The 25,685-nt window shown below is 38.8% G+C and overlaps 1 protein-coding gene across 13 annotated transcripts in view; it reads left to right on the plus strand.

Moving 5' to 3' along the window:
• Positions 1–2,591: 2,591 nt before the first annotated feature.
• The window catches only part of AGTPBP1 (ATP/GTP binding carboxypeptidase 1), a 63,942-nt gene continuing 40,848 nt past the window's right edge, over positions 2,592–25,685 (plus strand). For 2 of the 13 annotated variants that reach the window (XR_001227146.3, XM_027791331.2), the window contains exons 1-10: positions 6,649–11,082; positions 12,239–12,370; positions 13,370–13,440; positions 19,448–19,578; positions 20,107–20,174; positions 20,564–20,627; positions 20,960–21,106; positions 21,410–21,541; positions 23,409–23,502; positions 24,986–25,023. Coding sequence is in view for 12 of the 13 variants with exons in the window: in XM_027791331.2 (XP_027647132.1) it covers positions 13,409–13,440; positions 19,448–19,578; positions 20,107–20,174; positions 20,564–20,627; positions 20,960–21,106; positions 21,410–21,541; positions 23,409–23,502; positions 24,986–25,023 (706 nt within the window). In the remaining variant the exon portion in view is untranslated. Of the gene's footprint in view, positions 2,710–2,786; positions 3,030–3,071; positions 3,982–6,646; positions 11,083–12,238; positions 12,371–12,943; positions 13,017–13,351; positions 13,441–19,447; positions 19,579–20,106; positions 20,175–20,563; positions 20,628–20,959; positions 21,107–21,409; positions 21,542–22,276; positions 22,364–23,408; positions 23,503–24,985; positions 25,024–25,685 lie in introns of those variants that run through there. The other 11 variants (XM_055790640.1, XM_055790642.1, XM_055790641.1 and 8 more) reach the window with 11 other exon arrangements.

Consider the following 25,685-nt stretch of genomic DNA (forward strand, 5'->3'; position numbering starts at 1 on the left):
GTGCCAGTACACATACAGAGCTGTTTAAAAATATTTTCTTAACAAACTTAAGTGAACTGACTTTGACTTCAGCTTTAAAAAATTTGAGAGATTTTTATCTACACGCACCCCTTATTTGCTCTTTACTTGCCAGAGCCTGCCTGACACTATTTTTGTCTTTGCCTGAGTCATACTTGAGTTCATTCCATGTCTTCTGCTTTGCTTTAGACAAAGTTATGCATTCAAAATAATTCCATGAATAGAACTCCACAGAAAACTTCTAGCTGTACTGTTTGCTGTTTTAAGTATTCTTTCTCAATCGTCTGTGATGGGTGTTACAGAGCAAGTGAGACTGTTCCTACCTGTTGCTACTGTGCTGGTAAATTCCTGCATTCTGATTACCTGCATTCTTATTCATGCTAGATGACTGGAGAAACCTGTAAGGTAAGCAAGGGAGTCATCTCCTTCCAAATACATGTGTTTTCTGATCCTAACCCTTGAGTTTACAAGCTCTAGGATAATTAATCATTTGCTGGAGAAAGACCAAGTGAAAAATAAAATCAAGGAGGACTGGTTATATGCCTTAATCTGTCCTATCCATTCATGTTAATAAGGTGGGAAGGGGACGTCAGAACATGTAATCAAGCTTTTATACATAAATTATGTGATAATGGACTAAAGAATGTGTTACACCACTTTAAACTGGAATTAACTCCACCAGAACTCTAGTTGACTTTCCTGATTTAGTTGGTAGAAATTGGCTGATGCCAGTTAACTAGACACACTGTATTTAACCAGACCCAGGTAGGAGGGCTGGTAACTCCCATCTGTCATAGGTATGCAAGAGTGGTCCCCTACTGCGACTTGCGTTGTTTCTGCTGACTTGCCAGTAAAGCAGCTTTGTTGTGATTTAAAGAATCAGTCACCAATATTTGAGTGAGCGGAGGTTATCTTTATTTGGCAGCGCTGGGTGCATGGGGGATTGCTCCACCAAAGTCATGCACACCGAGGGGATTTTTCAGTCCCCTCTTTATACAGGCAACTCATACCTATTCATTAATTTTCCAGGAAATCATTTACATATTCATTACACTTCCAGGAACTCATTTACATATCTTGCTAAACTAGTGACCATGATTTAAGTCCTTGTCTTTGGCACGTTGTATAAACAACAGGAGCTTAGGCCCAGATAGCCTTTTTAAAGATGACAAATCCAAGGACTTAGCGATTAGTACATCCGTCATGTTAGCAATAAGGGTCCTTGGATGTTTCCCAACTTTTAGATAAACATAAGTACATCATCCTATAGATAAGTGGTACATCATTCATCATTCAGTTGTGTGTCTGAAAGTTACAGATGTTCATGCTTTCTGCACAGATCTGTGGACTGTTGCGTGAATGATAAGCAAAGCTTGTGTTTTGAACACTGTAAAGCCATGTGAATTTAAGGGGTAACAGGTAGTAAACGATTATTCAGGTGAATCAGCACTAAAGAAGAGTTGCCAAGCGTCACCTGAAACACACAGCTACTTCCTAGACATCAGAAGAGTCTTGCGTATCTGTTTCTGTCTTTGTGGGTGGAATAAATTCTGGTGTGTAAGACAGTAGCTGCAAATGCTGTAGCCAGATGCATGTATTTTAAAAGGCAAGATGTAAGGCATGTACAATTTAAAGGATCTGAAATATGCTTTTTACAGAGTAAAATTTAAGATGGGTAACGCCAAGGTTACACAATGTTATTGGGAAATGAACCTTGTGTGTTTCTATAGGGATCGTGCTTTTATCATTAGCTATTATTGGTAGAAATGAGATTTGAACTGGATTTCAATTTACCAGCCTTCACTAATGCACTGCTTCTCCTTTGTCAGTTTTGTAAACCATCAGCATCAAGATTTGACCTCGAAATTATTGGCAGTTTCCTATTTTAATTTGAGGAACTTCATGAAAAAAAGGAAATGTTACTTCTTGGTTGCTACAGATCAAGAAGTGTCCGGGAGGGAGATGGAAGTGCCCACTTACTTAAGTCAACAGGGATACCGAAGTGGCTCAATACGGGGCCCAGAGAGGTTAATTTGCCGTAAAAGTTAATGTTTTTTGGGGGGGAGGTGGAAGAGAATGGCGCCTTCGGCTTTTACTATTCCCAAGTTTCCTTCCTCGCTTCAGCGCCCTCGGTAGCAGGGGCCTGGCCGCTGCGCAGCTGCGAGCGCTTACCTGCCACGAAACCCGGGTGCCAGAGCCCCGCTGCGCGGGTGAGCGCTCGGCGACACCAAGGGACGCGCAGCGGCAAGCGGCCGGTGCGCAGCGGGGCCGCCATCGCCGGGGCAGGCGCAGGCGACCGGCCGTGCTGACGCCGCGGCCCTCCGGCTCGCGCGCCCTCCCCCGCCGCCCGGCCCCGGCCACCGGCGAGGCCCGGCGGCGGCGCCGCCCCCGGGGCGGGCTGGGAGAAGGCGGCCCGCGGCCAGGTAAAGCCCTGCCCGGCTTCCCTTCGCCGCCGCCGGGCCCGCTCCCCCCGCTCCGGGCGGCAGCGGCTGGGGCCGAGCCGCACAGGCCGGGCCCCGCGCTCCCCCCCGGCGGCGGCGGCGCGAGGCGCCTGCGCGAGACCGGGGCGGGGGGGCGGTGACGCGTTGCGGTGCGGGCAGGTTCCTGCCGCCGCTCGCACGAAGGCGGCGGGGCCGCAGCGCGGAGCCGCCGCCCCGGCGCGGCACGGTGCCCCCGCCTGAGCATCGTGGGGTGAGGGGCACCCTCCGGCCGCAGCGCCCGTCCGTCGCGGGGCCTGCGGGGCGCGCATCGCCCTTGGCAGCGCGGGCCGCGCCGCAGCGGGGCGAGGGCCGGGCGGGGCGAGGCGAGGCGCCCGCGGGGAGGGGCCGGGGCCGGGGCCGGGGCCGGGGCGGGGCTCCCCCGTGCCGGCTCCCCCGTGCCGGGCCGTGGGCCCGTCGCCGCCGGGAAGCGGCGGGCGCGCTCTTGCACGGCAGCTCTCCCGGGAGCCGCTCTCCGGCAGCCGCGCCCTGCGTGCGCCCACCTCACCTGCGGATGCGGTTGCGGACCCTACGGTAGGCGCGGTGCCCGGTTTCGGGGCTCGGCGGCGCTGAGCCCGCCGGTGGCCGCGGGGCGCGTGCGGCGCGTGGCCCCTTCAGACGCGTTTCCCGGCTGCGCGCGGCCGCCCTACGGCAAAGCTCTGACGCCCGCGGAGCGGGAAGGTGGCGGGGACCCTCGTCCCGCCGTCCCGTGGCGCCGCGGCCCGCCCCGGGGTGGCCTGGCGCCGGTGCTGCGGGGGAAGGCGGCGGCTGGGGTGCCGCTTGCCGGCCGTGCTGTGCGGCGGAGCCCGCTGGGCGGCTGTTTAACTTAACGCTCCTTGGGTAGGAGTTTATTAACAGTCTGGGGTTTTATTTTCTTTTCCTCCCTCCTCTTGCAGTTGTGGAAGTCGAGCGTGGCGAGTGTTGCGGACGGTGCGGGGTCAGGTGCCGGGCGGGCGGTGTGAGGAAGAGGCAGGGCATCGCGGGGCGGGGTGCTGCTTCCCTTCGGCGTCGACTCTTCAGACCCTGAGCTGTGGCAGGGGTTTAGGCATCCAGACCTGGATGAACTTCTGATATATATGCTGGCAGCTGTAGGCTTTCCGTGTTCTGTCATCGGCAGAGATGAAATTCTCCTATGTACCTGTATGGTACTGAAAACACCATGAAACTTCTGTATAGCCTTGTCGTAGGAATGTTGATTTTTGTGTATGTATTTTTCCATCATAAGGGATTTAGCTCTCCAGCAAATGTATTCCCAGTAATGATTTTCTTTTAGAGAAATACGTTTCTGAGCTACCTTAATAGGCTGTATTTCATGAAAAGGCTTCTCTGTTTTGCAGGTAGCTTTCAGTGTGCTTTTCACTGCTGTGTATAATGATGGGTGACAGGATGCTGATGATGGGATAGCCCCACCTTCTGGTTAATCCGTCAGTGAAATCATACTTGGACCTACGAGTTTTTCTGGAAATTACACCACATAATGTGCATTGTGAGTGCAAGTGCAAGGTTGTGTTGGAATATCTTTTTTTATGTTTTGGGCTGGGCAGTGGCAAGATAATCTCCTTTTCTGAAGACCTTCCTCCTTAACATCATGATAATTTTATCACATGCCCCTGTTCCAGCAGAACAAGTTTTTATTAATAGTTTCTGATCTCTCAGTTCACTACTGTCATTTTTTTTTTACGCCAGCATAAATTAAAGGAAGTACATTTTTTGAAAGCATCACAAAACTAGGTTTCTTGGTTTGTTTTTTTCAAAAAGGGAGGAAATGATCCCAAACCAAGGAGTAATCCTAGTGTGTCGAGTGATATCTGATCTATGTTTGTGTGAAGTGATACATCATCTCAGGCTTAGCTTTCAGCAGGTTTTGGAGATGGCAGTGTTCCCACTTAAGTTTTCATATTCAAGAAATTCAGACGTTGTCTTCCAAATGGAAGCTATTGAGCTTGAAAAATGTTCAGGTGTCTTGATAGTAGGTGGTACACACAATCAGCAGTTTTATATTAGTTAGCTTATTGTTGCTGGGAGTGACTTCCCTGAAATTATGCATGTGAAGCTACAGTTAGAGAGGAAAGACCTGGGAGAAGGCTCCCTGAAGTCCTCTTGGCTTACAGGAAGAGCTTGCTATTTCACCTCATGTTTAGGTTTTAGTCTGGGGAAGAAGACATTTCAGCTTGTCACTCAACAACTTGTCAGCAATGTATCTTAAGATTAGAGACTTCGCAGTCTTTAAGATTCATGGTGATACTCTGCTGGACTTATTTGGGAACCACCTGTTTTTTGGCGCCTAACATGTTACTTGAAACTTCTTGAGTTCTAGTATCTGCAAGCTGCTTGCTCTTAGGAGATTGTTCCTGTGCTATGGATTGTTAATGTCCAAAGAAACTGATGCTCAAGTCACTCTGGCCCTGGAGTCTAACTGCAGTAATTGAAGTGTTTAAACTCCTTAAACAACTTAGAGGGGAAGTCAGATTTCTTGGAATGTGTGTGAGAGTGCTAAACAAGGCAGCTGGCTGTATGAGTGCTTAGGAGGGATTTGTAATGACACTGTATCTCTGGGTATGTTTTCAAGCCCTGCCACTATCTACAGCTTAACTCTCCAATATCCTGTGTTAAGAGTCAAGGAGATTATGAGCTGTTCAGTGTGTGTCCTGGATACACGGACAGGTCAGCATGGTTTACATTTGGAAATATAGTTCCCTAACAGTTAGACATAAAAATACTGGAAGCGTGTGTGTGTGAGCACCCAAACATCCTTCCTTTCTTACGCAACAGCTGCAGAAGTTACAGTCCTGAAACTGTCATCCTAAAACTGTAATGCATTAAAAGGCATGCATTAATTTTCACTATGTCTTTAAAAAACCTTACAATTTGTGAGAAGCAGGATGTCTAGGATTTTGTGTACTGGAGGTAGGTAATGCTGTTCTAATTGCTTCGAGTATAAGTCATAGGCTAAATGGTACAAATCAAGGTTTTGAAAGTGAGACTGGTTCCTGAGAGTTTTGTGGATGTGAGAACACTGTGTTTCTGCTTACTAATGAGGTTGAAGGGCTGGAAGTATATTTGACTAGATAAATGTGGAACATGGAGCCACGGGTATTTTTTTCTTTTTTCTTTTCTTTTTTTTTTTCCTCTTTTCTTTTTTTCTTCTGGATTAAAACCAGGCTTGAGGGATTGCTTTAACTCATCTGGTGAATTAGCAAATTTAGATGCTTGGGTTGATTTCTTTAAAGATTGACCTTAGCCATCAAAACAGTGTAAACCAAAGGATCAGTCACTGGGTTAGGTGCTGGAAAGCACCTCTAACATTCAGCAGTGTATCAATGAAGCATTTCCAAGAGCTGAGGAGAGTTACTGGGTTTCCAGTTCTTTTTCGGTTTTTGGTGTAGGGAAATGCTTAGTTTCTGCTATGATTGTCCTTTCCCTCGTGGCTGTTTTTATTGCTCCCCTTCTCCCTCCCTGTGCCAATCATGTTCTGCCTGATGAAAGGGTTATGTTAGCTGGGCAAGAAGTAGCTTTTGCAGTATTTCTGTCAACTTAAATCATGCAAGGTTTGAATGTGATACTCTGGGAGCCGGGTGTGAGGATTTTGTCATGTCTTGAGGAGCAACCTTATGCTTGCCATGCTAATAACTTGCCAGGGGCTTCTTCCAGGCAAGAAATGAAGTACTGTTTTCTTATTTTGCTCTTTTCCTGATAAATGCTTCTTTTTCTTTCTTTTAAAGGGAATTGCTATTAGATATTTACAGCTTCTTTTGGCTACGTGTATCAGACTGTGTTTTTACAGTTAAGTGGACTGGTGGTAATTGACTGCATGACATAGTTGCCAAGCTGCTGTACAGGGCTTTGCTGCTTCAGTCCTCCGTGAAGCTTTATGTATGTAATTTTGAATGTCTGATTATATACTGGAGTTTATTTAGTCACATCAAAAAGTCAGCACTTTGCTATAATGCAGCAATGGGTAAACTAATCAGCTGATATTTTTTGTTTCCTATATGAATATTGATAGCAAAGGGTACAAGGAGAAGGCAGTAGCTGATTTTCAGAAGTATTTTTTTCTTTGACTAGTAAGGGTTGTCAGCCTTTTCTTTTTTTTTTTTTCTTTTTTTTTCTTTTTTTTCTTTTTCTCTTTTTTTTTTTTTAATTTGAAACTAGACTCTTGTTGCGACGGAGGGAAGACGCAGTCACTCAATATGAGTGATCAGCAGACTTCCTTTATTGTACCTTACAGTCACCTTTTATGCCTTGTTATAATTAGCTCATACATATTACAAAAGTTAAGCTCATTATTGGTTAGTTGCCTAAATATCAAGCCCGCCCCTAGTTTCTCTTCTGTAGTTATCTGTTCCCACCTGCAACATTCTTTTCCCACCGCAGTCTTCCTGTTATTTTGTAGCTTTTGCTTTACTTCAGATAAGCTGAGAGCGATGTGCATTTTTGTCCAGCCAGCTGGACTATGTCTATGTGAACTTTTACAGCTAGCCAGTTATCCACAGACTCTTTTCCACCAAAAACTTAAGCCTTTTTTTTGCTACTTAGAGGAGTTGGTTAGCTTTACTTGTTAAATGAAGGGTTATTTTCTGCCATTTCCACATGAAATCTTACTGGTTTTGATGACACTAAAAGCTTTTTGTACTGCTGCATATAAAAATATTAGGAAGAGATAACTGTTCAGTGTGTACTCAAAGCCATTCTGTCCTAATTCACAGTTTAATTTAATTTAGGAAACAGCTGGCCCTGAACATTTTTTGTCTCTGGAATATTGACTAAGACTTTAATTCCTGTGAGACTTTCACAAAGTAAGATTGAGGATGGGGTGGAAAGTCTATGTTTTTGTTTCCCAGTGCTTGTAGAAGAAGGTTCAGGAACTAGTCTAGGGATAGGCAACTTCAGAAAAGAAATTTTCCCTGCCACATTAGTTACAACTCTTTATGTATATAGGTTTTGTTTACTAGATTGTGGTTGAATACAGTGTAGGATTTGCCAACCTGAAACTTAGTTGTGAAGCTTGAAGGGTTTCTGCAGGTTTTCAATCACTAGAGTTTTAAGTTGGAATATAGATAACCAAAACTTTTATGTATTGTACTGTGGGTTGAGCTGACAGCTCCAAAAAAAGGATACAAAGTGGTTTGTACAAATAACTGTAGCATCTCAAAGTAGTCTGTGAGAGTTGTAATCTAGCATTAGGCCTCATGTTTTTAGTAAGGAAATTGTTCACATCCAGTAACTTTGCTAGTTTGTACAGCTTTAAAATAGCAGTGTTCTGTCAAAAAAGCAGTATTTAAAAAAAACCCGAAACAACCTTGTGGAAGTTGTCACCCAGGGTACTGAACTGGGAACAAAGCACCATGTGTGAATGAACAAATGAACAGGTGGCCAGAGGGGTCATTTAAGGTATGACTTTAAAACCCTTTTCAAAGGGCCAGTCCTTCCTGTGGTACAAGAGGGTGAGATGGTGGAGGCAGCACTGCTGTATTAACAGTAGTGGCCAGTGCTTGCTGCTGCCAAAGGAAGAGCACTGTCCTGCTGTATGTTTCTTGTATAATCTCAAGTAACATACTGCAGTTTTCCATATTGTGTAGGGCTATATGTGGGGACTTCCCATATTTAGGATGCTGGTTATTATGGTGTTGGCCAGCTCTAGCAACATTCTTGTAGTTTGCCTTTTTGTCACATGTTCAAAATTTAGGATGAGCAGCAACACAGGGTCTATTCCTACAAGTGTAAACTTAATTAGGTAAATAGTCTGTTCCTGCAAACAATTTAATTCTATGTTTATGTCCTGGTTTTGACTGGGATAGTTATTTTTTTTCTTCTCAGTAGCTGGTACAATGCTATTTGGCTTTAGAAGAGAATAATGTTAATAACACACTGATGTTTTTAGTTGTTGCTAAGGAATGTTTATACAAAGTCAAGGACTTTTCTGTTTCTTAGGCTTTGCCAACGAGAAGACTGGAGGGGCACAAGAAATTGGGAGGGGATACAACTGGGTCAGCTGACCCAAATTGGCCAGAGAGATAACTCTGTACCATAGGGCATCATGCCCAGTATATAAACTAGGCAGGAGTTGGACAGGACCTGCCAATTGTTGCTGGGGGACTTGATGGGCTTCAGGTCAGCAGGTGATGAGCAACTGTATTGTGCATCACTTGGGGTTTTTTTTCCTTTCTCTTTCAATTTTATTCCTCTCCCCTTCTCTCTCCATTACAATTGCTTATTATTATTATATTTTATTTCATTTCAATTGTATTGTTTGAATCTATACTCTTGGGTTTTACCTTTTTCCTGATTCTTCTCCCCATCCTGCTGGAGGGGTCGGGGAGGGGTCAGTGTGTGAGCAGCTGCGTGGTACATAGTTGTTGGCTGGGGTTAATCACAACAGTTCAAAAAAGTAAACCACGAGCAGTATTTTGGAATTAAGATTGCCTAGAGCACAAAGAATGCAGTAGTCTTTTAACAGTTGTGTTTAAAGAGACTTTTCCAGTGTCTTGAAGAAGAGTATTTCAACCTATGCACAGTTTCTGAGACTTTGGGGTATGTGAGATGATACACTATCAAAGGCCAGTTTACTTCCAGTTTAATCTGCACTGGGACTGGGGGACCAACATGTACTTATTTCTGTGAGAGGCAGAAGTGTCTTTTGGCAGCATACTCCAGAATGCAATCACCTGATCAAGCAGAGGGGTTTGATTTAGCTTTTTTTCTGCCTAGCATTTATGAAATTTTAAATCATTGCATGTTTTCTCAGTTCATACCTATGGCTTCTCTATTTAATTTTTTATTTCATTGTTTTTTGACACAATTCTGTCCTCTGAACCTTTCTGTTCCTTCCTTTTTCACATACTAGTTCTGGAGGGTTTTTTGACTGTAGCATTTATTTATTTATTTAATGATTTTATTCAGCTACTTGCTTCCACTATCTGATAAATAAGTATGCAGTAAAGAAGTGGCTTATTTGCTGTGCATTTGTTCATGGTTACTTTTTTTAAAACTTTCATATCAAGAGCTCCTGCTGTGGCTTTGAAAATGCTTTGGGATGCGCCTAGCTTTGGATAAAAAGCAGGACATAGAAATATATATAGATAAACTGTCTTACAGGTTTTGCAGACTTATTATGATAGATACGCACAATAAAGGTGAACAGACTCAAAAAACATGCTTGCCTTTCTACAGAATGTGTATTAGTTAAGAAAATAACTTTCTGGAAAAGAAAACCACAGAAAACAGGATATACTGCAAGTAGAACAGATTCAATAGTATCAATAAACAGTGCATATCCATATTGGTTTTGACTTTTCTAGTTTCATTTAATGAAAAGAACTGTCTTCTTTGGAATGTAGTTGCAAAATACTTTGTAAGAAAGTCCTAGTATTAACTAGGGTAAGTTTCAGAGGTCTCTGGCTTTTTTAAGGAGTTTGTTTTCTGGGTGGTAGGTTGTTTGTTCATTTTCTGTGTGGTTTTGTGTTGGGGTTTGGTGGGGTTTGTTTGTTTGTTTGGTGTGGGTTTTTGTTTTTTTTTTTTGGTGGGGGGAAGGGGTTTAAGAAAAGAAAATATTAAGATACTTCAAATTTTTTAGTTACAGTTACCCTTCCAAGACAGGTACGTTCCATGTTAAAGTATTTTGGTCAATTGAAGCATGTGAATTCTGTTTATGTAAACTCAGAATGTGTTCTGACTTCAGTGGCATACAGATCATCATCGTTTTCCCTGAGGGTTCTGATAGCAGGATTGTAGCATAAAAGCAATGTTTCTTTTCAACCTCCATGGTGTCAAGAGGTAGGCTTTATCTGGCCATATGTACATGTTGCTTCTGAGCATGTCTTTTTTTTTTTGGTAGCGTCATTTTGCCCTGACGGATGGGTACTGCTCCCTTTGCTTGCCATTAGCTTACAGAATACTGGTAGATTTGTCTTCCATGGCAGTTTTTGCAAAAAAACTTTTAGGGTCAGATTCTTCATTGCAGGAAAATGAGCTTGATGGCAAGACAGTCTGATGTAATTCAGAAATATAGATAAATATTTTAAATGTATATTAAAAAAAGTTTCAGTTTCAGTAACAAAAAGAAAGGAAAAAAAGTAACCATGAAAGCAGAGTTGCTGTTGGTTAAAGTAAAATTTTTCAGTCTCAGATGTGAGGTTACTGTGTGTTTAATGTATGAGAATTTCTTTCAGATGTGATGTTATCAAAATGACAATGAAAGCTCTCAGCACTGACATATTTTAATGGTGGCCATACATTTTTTTTCTTACTATGATTGTAAGCTAAAGTAAGGACCGAGGTTTGGTTTTGGCTGCTGCCTTTACTGTCCACTAGTGATTTATGGGAGATAAAAGGGAAAACAATTTACAGTGAATACGCTTAACCGCAGGTTCTGGTGCAGTTGAGCCATGCATTACTGTACTGAATTTAATTTGATTTCTTCAATTTTATTTAAATTTGGCTGTTTAGAGCATGTAGAAATTCCACCTGGATGGCTTGCAATAAATAAGGGGTATACTCACTTTCCCCTGAAATACATGCATCAGTTAAAGTACCAGAATCTTAAGGAAGATGGAAGAAGAGCAGTGTGACAGTGCATGCAAAGTATTTGGTTAGTAGCATTTACTTTTTTTACTTCTCTCTTTCTGTTATTAGGTAGATCATGAAGAGTAAATCTGATGATTAAGTGGCTTTCTACTGTGGTATGAAGTGCCTGATATTTGTGTAAAAATGAAAAAGGATTCCTTTAAGAGAGAAGACAAACAGGGGAACGGGGATGGGCATTGGCTTGATTTTAGTGAAGGGGATTTTTATTTATTTGCTTATTGTTTGAAACAGATTACACTTTAGGTTTCTCTTTCCTCAAAGCAGTGGATTTAGGATCACAAAAGTAAATAAATGTCTAAAATGGGAACGAGGTGCTGCTTTCTGGAAGAATCAGGAGCTAGTTTTGACTGTGTATCAGATACAGATTTAGTGTTCTAAAAAATTTAGTGTTTAACTAGTCAGCAGTCCCTGTTCCCCTCCAACTTCAGGTTTTTTTTGTTTTGTTTTTAGTTATTGTTGTCCTTTTAAATGCAGAAGAACTGATTCTAATTTACCTTCTGATATGCTACCTCTTGCAGAGTGTGTTTAAATTGATACTCATGCATCTTCTGCCTTTACCTTTCTATCAATCCTTTATTCAAAATAAGCATTGTATTAAAAATTTTTTAAGTAGTTTGGAAGTGGCTTTTTTGCATCACCTAGTGAAATGTTACAGAGGATTTTGTTACTTTGGTATGTGTAAATGTTCCACCACAACTCTCTATTGCGGATGTATGCTCTTCTCTTTTTCTCCCTGCTCCTTTGTACTGCTTTTTGTGGAAGATCTTGTGCTATTTCTTATCTGTTTGTCTTTCCCCCTTGATCTGGAGCATTTGCAGATTAGTGCTTACTGAAATACTTTGTGGTGAATTTAGAGCAAAACAGATTAAGACCTTGCAGTCCAAGATAGTTCAGCTCTGTAGCTGGCATCACTTATACAGCAGCTCAGTACGCTATATCATGTAGACACTATTGGCACTGGCAGACTGTTCATCATCTGTCTGACAGTAGGTCAACGCTGCAAGCAAAACGGCACTTGGCTACTTGAAGTCAAGAATGTAGTATTTTCTCCCTGTAAGACCTGCAGCCTGGTTTGAATAATACAGACCTTACACTTTGTGAAATTGTCTGCATTGAGGTGGACATGGCTATTCTCTTGTTACTATTCCTTTTCTTTAAAGGTAGTCAAGATAGTTTGCACTTGAAGGGTACTTGAACAAATCTAGGACACCTGTTACCTTGAGTCAAGCTGAAATTCTTGTGAGAAACTGAGCATTTGCTTCCTGGCTGCTGGGAAGAGATTTGGCTTTCAGGTAAGTCTGGAAATAAGCTTGCTTCATACTTCATCTACTTTAGACTTTTACCAATTGCAGAACAGAATTCACCAGTAATAAAAACCTGATTATTTTACATACTGAACAACAAGGATTTTTGAGAGGTTGTACAAATTTTTCTTTGGGGGAAGAGTGCTTTGTGTGTGTGCTTGCCTGAATTTCTTGCCAACATTTCCCTAGAACAAATGCTTTATCTTCTTCATTCTCACCACCCATATCTTTGAACATCCTTTTTTCCCTTTGCTCTGTCTTCTACCTTAAAACTAACCACTTTGTGCTTTGAGGACACGTTTTTTTGTTACAGTGGAAGTATGTGTCATTCATACTAGATCTGAAATGGAAATACTGAGGTTCAGTTAATGGTCCTGTTGACTGCAACCTTAATTGCTTGGAGACACCATTTGAGGAAGCAGTGTACCCTGAGGACACTACATCCTTAAAAGGATAGGAAAATTGAGTCCTTAACACGATATGGTTTCTGTCCAAGAAATGCATTCAGGTCTCGCTTATATAAGAACACTAAACAGTCCACGTTTCTCCCTGTGCCTCTAGTCCCAGTTACCCTATGGATACATGAAATGGCAGTCAGGTTTAAGTATGTTGTGGCATCTCACAACATTGTCAAGTAAGTTCAAAGAATTGTATTCACTGGCTTCAGCAAAAGCTTTGTTCGATGAAATTCTGTCATGGACATGAAAATACTGTCTGTTAAGTAACTGATACAAATTTCTGTTTTATTATAATCAGACTCAGAGCTTGGTAGGGCTGAATTATAAAGCAGAATAACACTCCATACTTATTGCGACAGTTTATTTTAGAAGTTGGAAGAGAGAAGAGCTTGTGACAGTGTGGAGAAATGCAGTCAATGCAAATTAACTTATTTAACATTTCTATCATAGACACATTCAATATGATGGTAGTTTTCATCATTAAAGAACAAAAGATGTTGATAATTTGTAGTTGTTTAATATCTTCCAGGTTATCAGAGATGGTGATTTGAAGAATCAGGTTTCCGATATGAACAAAGTAAAAACATCATCTGAAAAAAGGTAAATTTAAAACTATAGTGATGTCTCAACATCAAGCTATTTGAGATTTGTGAAAGAGCAGTCTTTGTCTTAAAAATAAAATAAAATATACATCATGAGTCCCTAGTAAGAGTGTGTAACTTCATGTCCTGAAACACTAAGGCAGTCAACACTGATTAGCATAAAGTAGCTTCACATTTAAGAAACAACTTTTAAATGTAAAATTTTCAGTTAGTTAGACATGTTCAAATATAATATACATTACATTCCATTGAAAAAATTAATTTAATCATTTCATGCAAATATGGGCAAAACAAAATGATTCCTACTGAGAGAATTAAAGGACAATTTTATAATACTGTATAAGAAGCCATGAATTTATCATAAGATGTCTATCATTCTCCAGTAGTTCTGCAATCCAACACACAGCTAGGACAAACTAGAGATTACAGAAGATTTCAAGAGTTGAAAGGCTGTTACTTTCATGATAACTTGTTTTAGCAAATAATTGAAAAGGTTGTGAGATTATCTATAGAAGCCAACATGTCTGTTAAGCATCAAGAAACTATTGAAAGACTTTCAATCTTAGTTTTCCGTTAAGCTATCTTATTAAATCAAACAGTCTAATGAGATTTAAAAAAATAAATCTAAAGGCAGCAAAACAGGAAGTTTTGGCTTTAGTCTTAGTTCTGTGAAGTATTAATTATTTTCCAAATGAGTGGATAAATTTACAAGAAGGACATGCTCTACTGTTGATTAATTTTGTCTCTTGGGATGGTTTTAAAATTTGAGATTAAATGCTTTCCTGTAGAAAGCATGACTTTGAAAGGGACGGCTTAATATGAGAGATTGGTTGTTCCTGCTTGTGTGAGTGATGGATCAAAAGATATAGTAAAGAAACTATTACCTTTTCTACTTATGGAATATTAGTTCCTTAAGCATTGCAAACAAAGCCAAACTCTCAGCAATGGGTATTCTTGGAAATACCACTAATTAGTACATAAACTATGCTATCCCAAAGACTATTGGATTTTTGCAGAGTGGCTATTTAAGTGCCATTTATTCTTCTTTAGTTATTGAGTTAATAAAAGTTTCTATCCCTGCAATTCAAAACAGTTGTTCATGAAGTCATGAATAAATTATGGTACAGAGGTAGCTGTGAACTAATCAGAAGCATCCACTCTCTAAAGATTATTTGGTAACTGTGGAGGTGGTTGAGGAAAGAAAAGAATTTGGAAATGGTTTGCATTGGAATAGAGTGAAAACAAACTCGTGAGAAGCCTGCCTACTTTAAAATAGTTTTTTAAAGGCTCACTGTAACATGCCAAAACACAGAAGACTTGTGTGCTGTGGGGGAAGAAGACACTCCTGGATACATCAGTGTGCTGGCAGACTGCAAACAGCAGTTTCAGAGGAAGTAGGTACAGTGGGGAAATGGAAGATTTCTGATGACTCCCTTCATTTATTATCTTCTGGAAGGCTTCTTGCAAGCTGAAAGCTATTCTAAGGTAGCTGAATTTTTATAAGCTGCCATGACAGCCATTAGGGTTATCTTTCTCACTTACAAAGGTGCAATGATGTGTTTTAGCATTTGTGTAGTGAAAGTAGTGTGCAGTGAGTAATGGAGATTATGAAGAAGTGCTAGATTCACAGATGAGACTAAGAATGCTTAAACTTTTTAGGAGCTGGTGAGACTGAAAGAAATGTCCCTGCAGTGAGGGAAATTCCTTTGAGAAGATGTGTTACTGCTGAGGGAGTTCTTTCAAACATGAACCGCAGAAGTCCTCTGTTCCTCACTGTCTGGGCAGTTGCTTCTTACGTATCTGCTCATAGCTTCCCTAACCAGGGAAGGAGGAAATCACTCTGTGCTTTGGCAACAGTTACTAACAGCCTTGCTGTCATCTTGCTTCCTTTCTGCAAATGAGATGATGGTGCGAGGGGCGTTCTGAGCTGCAGCATTTGAACGTAGGATGGAGAAAGGGATTCCTGCCTATGGAGATACGCAGTGTACCAGGTCAGATAAGCCTGGTAATCGTCACCTCAGGATGTTTAAACAAAGTCTAAATCCATCCAATAATAATAATAATTATTATTATAATAATAATTGTTGTTGTTGTTTGTCTTTAGAAATGCATGGGATTTGGGTTAAGTAGTGAAAGAGAGATGGCGGACTTGGGGGTCTGTAGGAGTCAGGGAGCAGAAACTGAGTAGCTGTAGATCAGCCATCTTCTCTTCTTTGCTCAGAAGGATTTTGGAAGAACTAAGCAAATGAGTGGGGCTGTGAACAGCCAAAAGTGGTTTGAGTTGCTCTTGAAAATACCTGTGATTTTTCATGCGTGAGAGAGTAACAGGTCTCTCCCATGAGCAGGAAAGTGTCATTAAAATACCGCATAGGTGTCAAAGCTTTACTGAAATAACCGTTGCCTATGATTTCCATCAGGGAGTTAAGGCAAGTGCTCCATCTAGGTGCTCTGGAGCTGAGCACTGACTGGGTGCCAGAGCAGTGGTGTTTGATAGCTTTCAGAAGGAAATGGTGCATGGTTTGTTTATGGATGTGCTTTCTTTCTGGTTACAGTTAATGACTGAAAATATTTTGAGCTTCGACTAATGATCTGAAAGAGAAGTTCTTGTTAAAATTTCAGACAACTTGGAGCTGGAAAGATCTGCAAAAATATGGGAGGACCACATGATTTCAAAGTACTGTTATGAAATGTAGAAAATAGTTACGAATATTTGATGGAAATATGTTCAAGGTAGTAGCATGCTAAGAGAGGTATACTGCTGGAATGGATAAAGGACAGTTGGATTTGTAGTGAGGAGAGCCAGAAACAGGTTAAACTGCAGGAAGAAAAGCTTTCCAAGGAGAGGATACAAAATGTTAGAATGAAGTTGCCTTTGATTATTAATTCACCATTTTTGCAGGCCATTAAGGACTGTTTCGGCATATGCCTGTCACGAAGAGCCACTATGGTGTTCATCCAACTCTGAAAAGAATAGTTTATATGATTTTATAAAACTTCTTCTGGTGCTTCTTAGTTGTAATTTTTATAACTAAAGGTAGTAGAGACTCTGTGTAACTATGGAGTGCTCTGTGAGAAGGCTTTAGAATGGGTAGTGTGAAGGAAGTTTCATCTGTTAACAAGAAGGGTTCTTCATATTGCAGGCAAATATGTCTTATATGAAAGGCTGACCGCAGTGTTAATGGTATTCATGTGAGGTTCTGCAATGTCAGCAGCCTGAAGAGGAAATCTGTCTCTGACAGGACACAGTTTTTGTGGTGCCATTTTGACCATGCCCTTCATTTACCTTGCTGTTGATTAACAATATTAAATTTCATGGTGCCTCTCTGTTTTGTAGAGCTATCTTCTAGGCTTGGATCCTGAATAATTTGTTGGTCAAAACGTTTGTATTTGTATTACAAGTATCAGAAAGTGTCCCATTGCAAATTGGGCTTCCATTTTGTTCTTAGGTCAAATGCGTGGTGACAGCCGTGTGACTACAGGAACAGAGCTGGTCAGGCTGGCTGCCATAACTCCTGTCCTACAGCCTTTTTGATTTACAGTGTAGACATTGGAAGCCGTCACAGTATTATAACCACTAAGTATATTAATGTAGAATATTGATAAATAAAAGTACAATTCTTGTTTTAAGAGGAAGACTTGGTCATAGCTAAAAGGAAATCAGGACTTCAGTTTATATTTCAGCATAGGCTCTGGGCTGGTGTTATTTTCAAGAGCACTTTATTTGGTATACTGAAGATGTGAAGTTGATTTGGCTATATTTCTGTTGGAAGACTTCTTGCAAGATGGATAGCCTAAAACCCTACTAAAGATATGTTTTTAACTGCTACAGTGAGTGCTTATTGCTCTTAACAGAAACTCCAGCCTCAGGAGGAGATTATACCTCTGAATCTTAGGGCTTAAACTGTTCTACCACCCAGTAAGTGGGAATGACTTAGCCTTCCTAAACCTTTTAAAGCTTTTATTAAGTATGGAGAGGTTACGTTAGATGCTAACTTTTTGTACATGTATGTTACTTCTGTGTGCCAGTGTTGTTTGAATTTTTCAGGCCACAGCAGTAAAAAAATCAGGTTTTCTCTGAAATGTTAATGCCTTAATGAAATGTTAATGAAATGTTAGTTTTGTCTTTACAAAAAGTTACATTTTCTTGTTTTGTTTGTTCCTAAGGGTCATCTTTGCTTTCTTGGGTTGTTCCCAGTTTTCAAGCTACATTTATTTCATTGTGAGAACAATGATATAACACAGTAGAAATTATATATACACACACACAAATTAAAGCAGTAGTTCTCTTACACATTGGCTTAGATGTGGGATGGCTGGACTCTTACTTGTTTTGATTGTGAAGCTGGTGAAAATAAACATCAGATAACATCCTTTGGAAGTTTGTCAGTTTGTGTACCAGATCAACAGAGCTTATGGATTTCATTAAAATCTTGGGTTTATTTTGGAGTATTTCAAGTTCAGTGGATAAATGGAGGGGTAGGAATAAACAAAACAAAACTTATGCAAATAATAACGGCTTTATACTACTCAACCTGGTTTTGGATGATGAGAAAGGATTGACAGGATTATGCTTTACTCATACAAAGAAAGTAGTATTTCAGCAACCAAGACAGATCTATTTTAGATCAAAAAATACTTCTAAATCAAAGTCTAACATATAACTGAGAAGGCAATATACAACATAACATTGTTTTGATTTAAACGCTAGAATTAGTGTAATAATTTCTTATTACTGGTGTTAACAGCTTGTGTAAGTATCATCTGTAATCTGAAATTTTTTTGGTTATGCTTCACATTTAGAAATCAGTGTAGAAAAGTGAAAGTGGTGGAAATGGTTTTGTCAGCACCTGTTATATCAATTTGCTTTCAGCAAAGTACAGTGCAACCTTTGCTGTCAGCTACCTTTTTTCCTTGGTTTTAACATTTTTGTCCACATCTAATTTAATTATTTTAGTAGAGTTAACTGTGTGTGAAACGTTTTCACAGATGTAACATGCAAATAAAAGACTAATAATTCCTCATTGTTATAAACAAGTGACAGTATTTATAAAGCAAACTTTATATACTTTAATTTTTTTTCAGATAGAACAGTATGTGTGTAAAATGAATTATTGTTGATTATTGGAGGACTCTTAATGCTAGTGAAAATTCAAGGTAGCTAATCATTGGAAATCATAATTTCCTCTAGTTAATTATGTGACTATAATTCAAATGTTAAACATTGGTCTAAAAATCACTTTCATGTGGGAATGTGAATCTCCGAATTATTCTAAGTAGTTGTTATGATTTAAAACTGGAGAGCAAATGAAATGATTTCTAGACTGACTGTATTTTGAATACTATAAATATTTACGTTCTTTCTTTATAATCTACCTATCTATATGAATTCCTGTTTTGAAATTGTTACTTACATTAGAATACTTTTAAAGGCAATTTTATGATGTCAGGCCAAAATACCCTTGTGTTCAAAATGAACCCAAATTCTGATGGTAGCTCTGGGCACCTTCGGAAGTTTTTTCTTCAAAATAGTGTTCTTTTTCTTCAGCTGGTGGGTGCTAGTTTGTTCCCCTCATGAATGATCATCTTTTCTTCCACTTCTGAAACACCAGCCTGTAAGACAAGTCTTTGCGCTGTTTGTAGCCAGTTTTTCCTTGAGTGGCAGGTTTGATACAGTATCCTGGCACTTAACATAAACTATATTAAGTATAAATTACTCTGACATAGATAAGCAGCATTTGTACCTCTATCTGGATGTTATTAGCTGCATCCAATTTCCCTGTTCACAGTTGCTCTTGAAGATGGTGTTATATATAATTAGTCTGCTGCAATGCAGGGTTGGCAAAATCTGTAAATCTGCAAGAATTAAGAAGAATTAAGACTGTTTTCCAATCAAGATAAAATATGAAGGTGAATTAGTCACTTCCCTTACTAAGACATGGGATTTCTGTTGTTATATTTTGGGGTTTTTTTTCCTCTGATTCAGATGTAAAAAATCTTTCTTGTAGTGTGTCTACCAGTTCTCGGACAATGTCTCTGCTGTCACAGCTGGAGAAGATCAATTTGGACTCTGTATTAGGAGAAGCAGACAATGCCAGATATATTACCTCAAAGATCCTTCATCTCGTTCAGAGTCAAGGTAAATACCTCAGTTTTGTGGTTTTAGTAGTTTTCCTTTTGAGCCTTCCTTCTTGTACTTCTTCCTTGCTGGATTTTTTTTGTTTCTGTTTGACGAACGTGATTATCCCTCTGTTTTTGGCACTGTTTCTTGAATGCACCTGTTTAAATCCATGTTTAATGCTATCTGGTACAGTATTGGTTACGTAGTGTATTTTGTATTGTCAGACAACTATAATGTAAGTAAAAACTCACAGTAGATACATATGTGCGTAAATATATATGAGAAGCAGAAGTATCTGGAAGAGACCCTTTCTATAGACTTTTTTCTTTACATAGGGCATGACAAGATTGTTGAACAAGTGAAAGGAAAAGTGAGTGTTAAAGTAACTTAAGACTTTTACTTAGTTTGATATACATATATGCAGGTTTTAGTAGGTTTGATTATTTGCAGTGTGGATTTTCTGATCAATCTGTATATGATAAAATTTCAATTTTTTTTCTGCAAGCTAGTATATTAAAAGAAAAATGGTCTTTTTCCCACTGGCAGAAAAAACCAGGAAGGAGATGACATCTAAGGGCTCCACTGGAATAGAAGTTATCCTGTCAACCTTAGAGGTAAAACCTTCTAATCTGTGTGGTTATGGGTACATAGCAAGTTTTCATTTCATCATTAGGCTTCATGTTATTAAATATGTTGTTATCTCAGCTAGACTCCAAAACTTGTGTGGGAGTGTAACGACTAGATATGGAACTTAAGAATTCATCTCCCCTTTTTTAAAATATTCTAAGAAATTGTCAGCTATCACTTCTAATTATATGACATACTACAACCTGATTTTAATTGGTTTTGTGGTTAATTCAGGCTGCATAGTGGGATGGTTAGGTGGGTGGTTACATCTTAAGTTCTGTTTGACTGAGGGGTGGCACTTTCTCTGAGCTTTTAAGTATCTAAACCACAGTAAACTTCTACGTTAAACAAAAAATATCTGTTATTTGTACTGCAGAATACAAAAGATCTTCAAACAATTCTAAATATACTGAATATTCTCATTGAGGTAGTCTCAGTTGGTAAGTTTTCATTAAGGAATAATTTGTGATTTTACTCCTGTATTTTTCTGCAGAATTTTGGGGTTGTTTTGTGTGTGCTTGCTTTCTGGTTGTTTTTGTTTGTGACGTTTGCTAAAGCTGACTTACATGCCAAATGACATAGACTGAAGTCACCTTTCAAATAATCACACACAAATAATTTATTTTGCTGTAAGTCTAAGTCCAGCATGTTCTTGCATAGTGCAGTCATATATGCAGAAAATATTGCTGTGCTAAAGACTTTATGGTAACTGTAACTTAGATGTTTAATTGTTCTTTGGCTTCAGAGATACATGTTGAGTGTTAATTTCTAGGTGGTGGTCGGAGAGCAAGCATCTTAGTCACTAAAGGAGGGACACAGATCTTATTGCAGCTGCTTTTGACTGCCAGCAAAGACACTCCACCAAATGAAGAATTAATGGTGCTTCTTCATACTCTTCTTGCAAAAATTGGTCCAAAAGGTGATAATGATAGACTTAAGTAACATGGCTTAATACTTTACAGTTTTATAATTGAAACTCAAGAAAAAAAAATCTTTCTGTTACTGTGTAAGCATCTTTCTATTATTGTATAAGCATCCACTTATTCAGAATTGGTAGAGGAGAACAAGAGGAGGAGTAAAATAGAAGGCAGGAAAGAATGGTGAAAAATAGATGAGCAGAGTTTACATTATCAGTAGAAGGAATTCACAGTTCATTTAACTTGTATTTTTTGATAATAGTTTCAAAATTAGTGTGATTGATCCTGTATTTTTTTGATGTCAGACAAAAAGATTGGCATGAAAGCAAGAATTAATGGTGCCCTAAACATATCATTGAATTTAGTGAAGCAGAATTTGCAGAACCACAGGCTAATTCTGCCATGTCTTCAAGTATTAAGAGTTTATTCAACCAACTGTAAGTATTGCAGATAATTATTTTCTTTCCCATGTGATATAATTTTTTGTACCTGGATACGGTTAAAATATCATATCTAAGGGCTTGTTTAACGTTAGAAGTTTAAAATAATTATTTTTAAAATGGGAATTTGCTTTTTATAGTGTCAAATTACTTAAATTCTAGTAGAAGCTGTGAAGTATGTATGTACTTGTGTATCTTTGGTTTTTGTTCTCTGTGTGTGTATATATAGAGAGAGACAGTTGAGGGGAGTTAAGCAGTGTTGTTGAATGTGTGGAATTTTGAGTCATCTAATTTGCATGAATGCTGATGCTTTAAGATCTAAACCAGAAATGCTAGTATTGTGTTTGCAAAAGGCACTTTATATTAAAAATTTATTCTTTTTATTATACATTTTGTGTGTTATTATTTCATTCTTGATTGCTACTTTAAAATTGGTTCACACGGGAAATATTTTGTTGATTTGTTTAACATTTCCCTTATGCCTTATGTTGAAGTGCCCTACTCTTGGACTAATACTCTTCTACAAGAGCCTAATTCATTGTTGGGCAGGCAGTAGGAAGCTATTGAAAATAGAGTGGTTCTTGCTGTATCACTACTTGCAGTTAGGTGCTCTTCAGTTTTTCCTTTGAGCTCAAAATGGCAATTAAACCTCATAAACAGGTGGGACAAATTGCAAACATAACGACATTCCTCCAAGAGAACTGATTTGATGATCTGTAAGATTGTTTTCAGGACATTCACATGAGGATCTGCTTTTCATGAAGTCCCAATGCTTTTATGATGTGGAAGCTTTATTTCTATTGAGCTGTCTGATAATAGGTAAAAATGCTTCTAAATGGAAGAGTTTAATATAGATAGTTAAATAGCTTAGCTAAAAACTCATCATCCTGAAAATGGGGAATCAAACTAATCTCTGATTTGGATTCTGCCTAGATCAATGCTGTCTTTCTGTATTTCCCGCTCCCTATAAACAGAAAAAGTAGTGGTTCATTATGTTCTGATGGGTAGTACTATTTAAAGTTTGTGTACAGTTACTACCAGAATTCTTAGATTCTGGTGGTGTAATGTTGCTGCTAATGATGATGAAATTGCAACTTGGGTTCAAGAACTGAACTCTACACTAATAACACCATTCATTATGTTTAAGTCAATTCTTAGTTGCTCTCTCCCTGCTTTGTTAGGAGTGCATACTGCTAAACTCAGTTGGGAATTGAATTTCTGTGCCTGTTTCAGCAGTTTGTATTTTCGGTGGGCATTGGGCTTCAGCCATATGTACGTCCAGTGTGCTTTTCTTGAACATAGGTCTTAGAATAATTTCTTTTTATTTATTCCCTTCCAAATAAATAATTTTTTTTGAGAACTTATATGCATAACATCGCTCAGGAAAGCTTGTACCAATTGGTATTTCTAAATTTCACAGGGAACGCATGGCTTTCAAATCCTGGTGGACATACCTGTCTGTCCTAATACTGAAGGGTAATAATAGCAAATCATAGAACTTGTCAGTCTTGAAATTCTAGAAACCCTGCTGTCTTGATAAACTGAGATTATTTTTTTTCCAGAAAATTCTTTTTATGTATATTAATAACAGAGCAGAAGCATGCATTGAAGTAGTACATGATTTTAGTTGTAAAGTAATATTTTTTTTTTCTTCTTTTCCAAGTTGTATCAGGATTGGATTATCACACTAAATACATGCAGAGTACTGTTTGCTTGTCGTTGTATGTCTTGAAGCACAAAGTTATCTTAATTCTGTACTTCAGAATTAACTCACATGGATTTTAGTTTGAGTGTATTGGGTTTTTTTTTCCTTTTGACTTTCTTATTACATTATCTTAAAATGGATTGTGTTTCACTCTTCCAGCTGTAAATGCAGTATCCTTGGGAAAGAATGGAGTAGTAGAACTGATGTTTAAGATCATTGGCCCTTTTAGTAAAAAGAACACTAGCCTTTTGAAGTAAGTAAGGTCTCTTTAATATAGTGTGTGGGAAAATCTTAGATACACTTCAAAACTTACTTGTAAATGAAAACTAATATTGGAGAAATCAAATGTAATTTATACTTGAAAGTTAAAGTGAAGGGAGTTGGGAAGGAGAAGCACAGATCTGACAGTTTAATTTTACCCAGTAGACTAACACAAACTGTTTGAATGTCTAGTTACAGTGCTGGTAAAAGAATATAAATGTTATTTTTTGCCTCTAATATTCCTGCATAGAAACTATGCAATGATTATCCCCAAATCAGGACAAGCAGATTAAGACAATCCCATCATTTTTCAATTTGTTGAGTTAGCTCCCGCACCTCCTTTGTGTTTTCAGAGTGACATTTTCTATTTTATTTTGTAATTTAATTTCCTTTCTGTTTTACTTCAAAGCAATTATAGACTCTTAGAGCAAAAACATAACACATAGACTAGGAAGCACCAGCAATATCTGTGTAGTGGGCTATTGTGTTTTAAAAAACACATTCACTGCATACCTCAAAGTAGTGAGTTATGATTCCACCCCTGGCACCCTTGTATTTTTCTTTTTTTTTTTAATATTTTTTTTAAAAGTCAATTCAGTTTAAAATAGACAAGTGGATCTAACTGGACATAGCCCTTTCTTTATACACTACTACCTTTTTGAAGCACATACCTGTGGAAAACTGAATTTTTCATCCAGTTAGCAAAATAATGATCTTGTATAGTTCATATTCTAATTTCAGTCAAAAAAAAATAGTGTTATCTAATCTGGTATTTGTGGTCGCTGGAGTATCTTTTAAAAAAAAGCCCTGCCCCTTTAAGCACCAGCTAAAATTAGATATGAACTTACTATCCCATGATGTGGGGTAATCATGATACCCTTGTTTATGGTCTAAGATCAGATGCATGAAGTCTATCTTTACAAAGAGGGTAAAAATAAGTATATACATTTTCTAGTTGTAGAACTTGAGTTAATTGAGACAAGATATTTGTGTACAAAAAAATTTTACAATGATAATCTTGTATTATAGTACAGCTTGATGAAAGTTACTTCTCAACATATTCATGCACTGCCAGTTTTGACCTACAGTTTTCTAAAATCGTATCCTTTCCTTTGTGGCAGTACTTGTTGCTGCTAACATAAAACATGGGTTTCAGAGGTATCTCATCCATTGGGTGTGGTTCATAAACATTGCATGGTCATTTAATGGTGTTCTTTTGCAAACACTGAAAGTTTGTATAGCCATTGCATTGATACTTTTAAATTTCACCATCAGGCTTCAGATGTAGCAGCGGTGCGTGGTATTTTAGTAAAATCAAATTTTAAAAGCAAAGTCTGTGATACAGTGCAACCAGGAAAACATGAGGATGGATGCTAAATAGATCTGTTAGTAGTAAATATTTTGTATGGCTTTACAGTGTTGTAGATTAAATTTACTGGTAGTTGCTGTTTTGACTTTTCTTGTTATGTTGACAGGGTTGCATTAGACACGCTTGCTGCATTGCTAAAATCAAGTAAGTGCTTGACTGCAAGAAACTCTTTAGTTGAGAGAGATATATGTGTGTGTATATGTATGTAAAACTTTAATATTAAGTCTGTGCCCAAATCAAAATCAAGAATAGGAAATGTAGAAGTGAGGCTACAGTTTTACCTGCAGTCTCTAGTGCTTTAATATTTGTGTGGAGTGTATAGATGTTTAAAAATTAGTTACTGTCTCTTCAGTTATGCAACAGAAAGGCTGCACTGCTTTTGCAGAACTGATCTGGATCCAAGGTGGAGAAATAGCCTTTTACACTCACCTCAGCCCTCCAGCAATGGGTATTTATAGTTTAACTCCTGGGCATCTTCTTTATATACGTATCTGAAAATATCTGTTGGATGGCAAGGGAAAATACAGGGTTTCTTCAGGAACCTTTATGAATAATTAGGTATTATGTCTTAAAGACAAACTTGTCAGTGATGCTCATGAATTGAAAACAAGTGTAAAAAAACGTGTGGTCTTGTTCCCAGACACTGGCTGGCTGGGCCAGCAGCAGTGTGCCCTGACAAATGTCATATTTGCAGACTTTGCACCAGGATTGTAACTGACAAGGAGTTAAAAACATTCTCTCCAAAGAGCTGCATAAAATCTACAGCATCCCTGATAGTTTTAGTGGAGTTGGATGAGAACTGAGGT

Source organism: Falco peregrinus, chromosome Z (assembly GCF_023634155.1).
Source record: "Falco peregrinus isolate bFalPer1 chromosome Z, bFalPer1.pri, whole genome shotgun sequence".
NCBI lineage: Eukaryota > Metazoa > Chordata > Aves > Falconiformes > Falconidae > Falco > Falco peregrinus.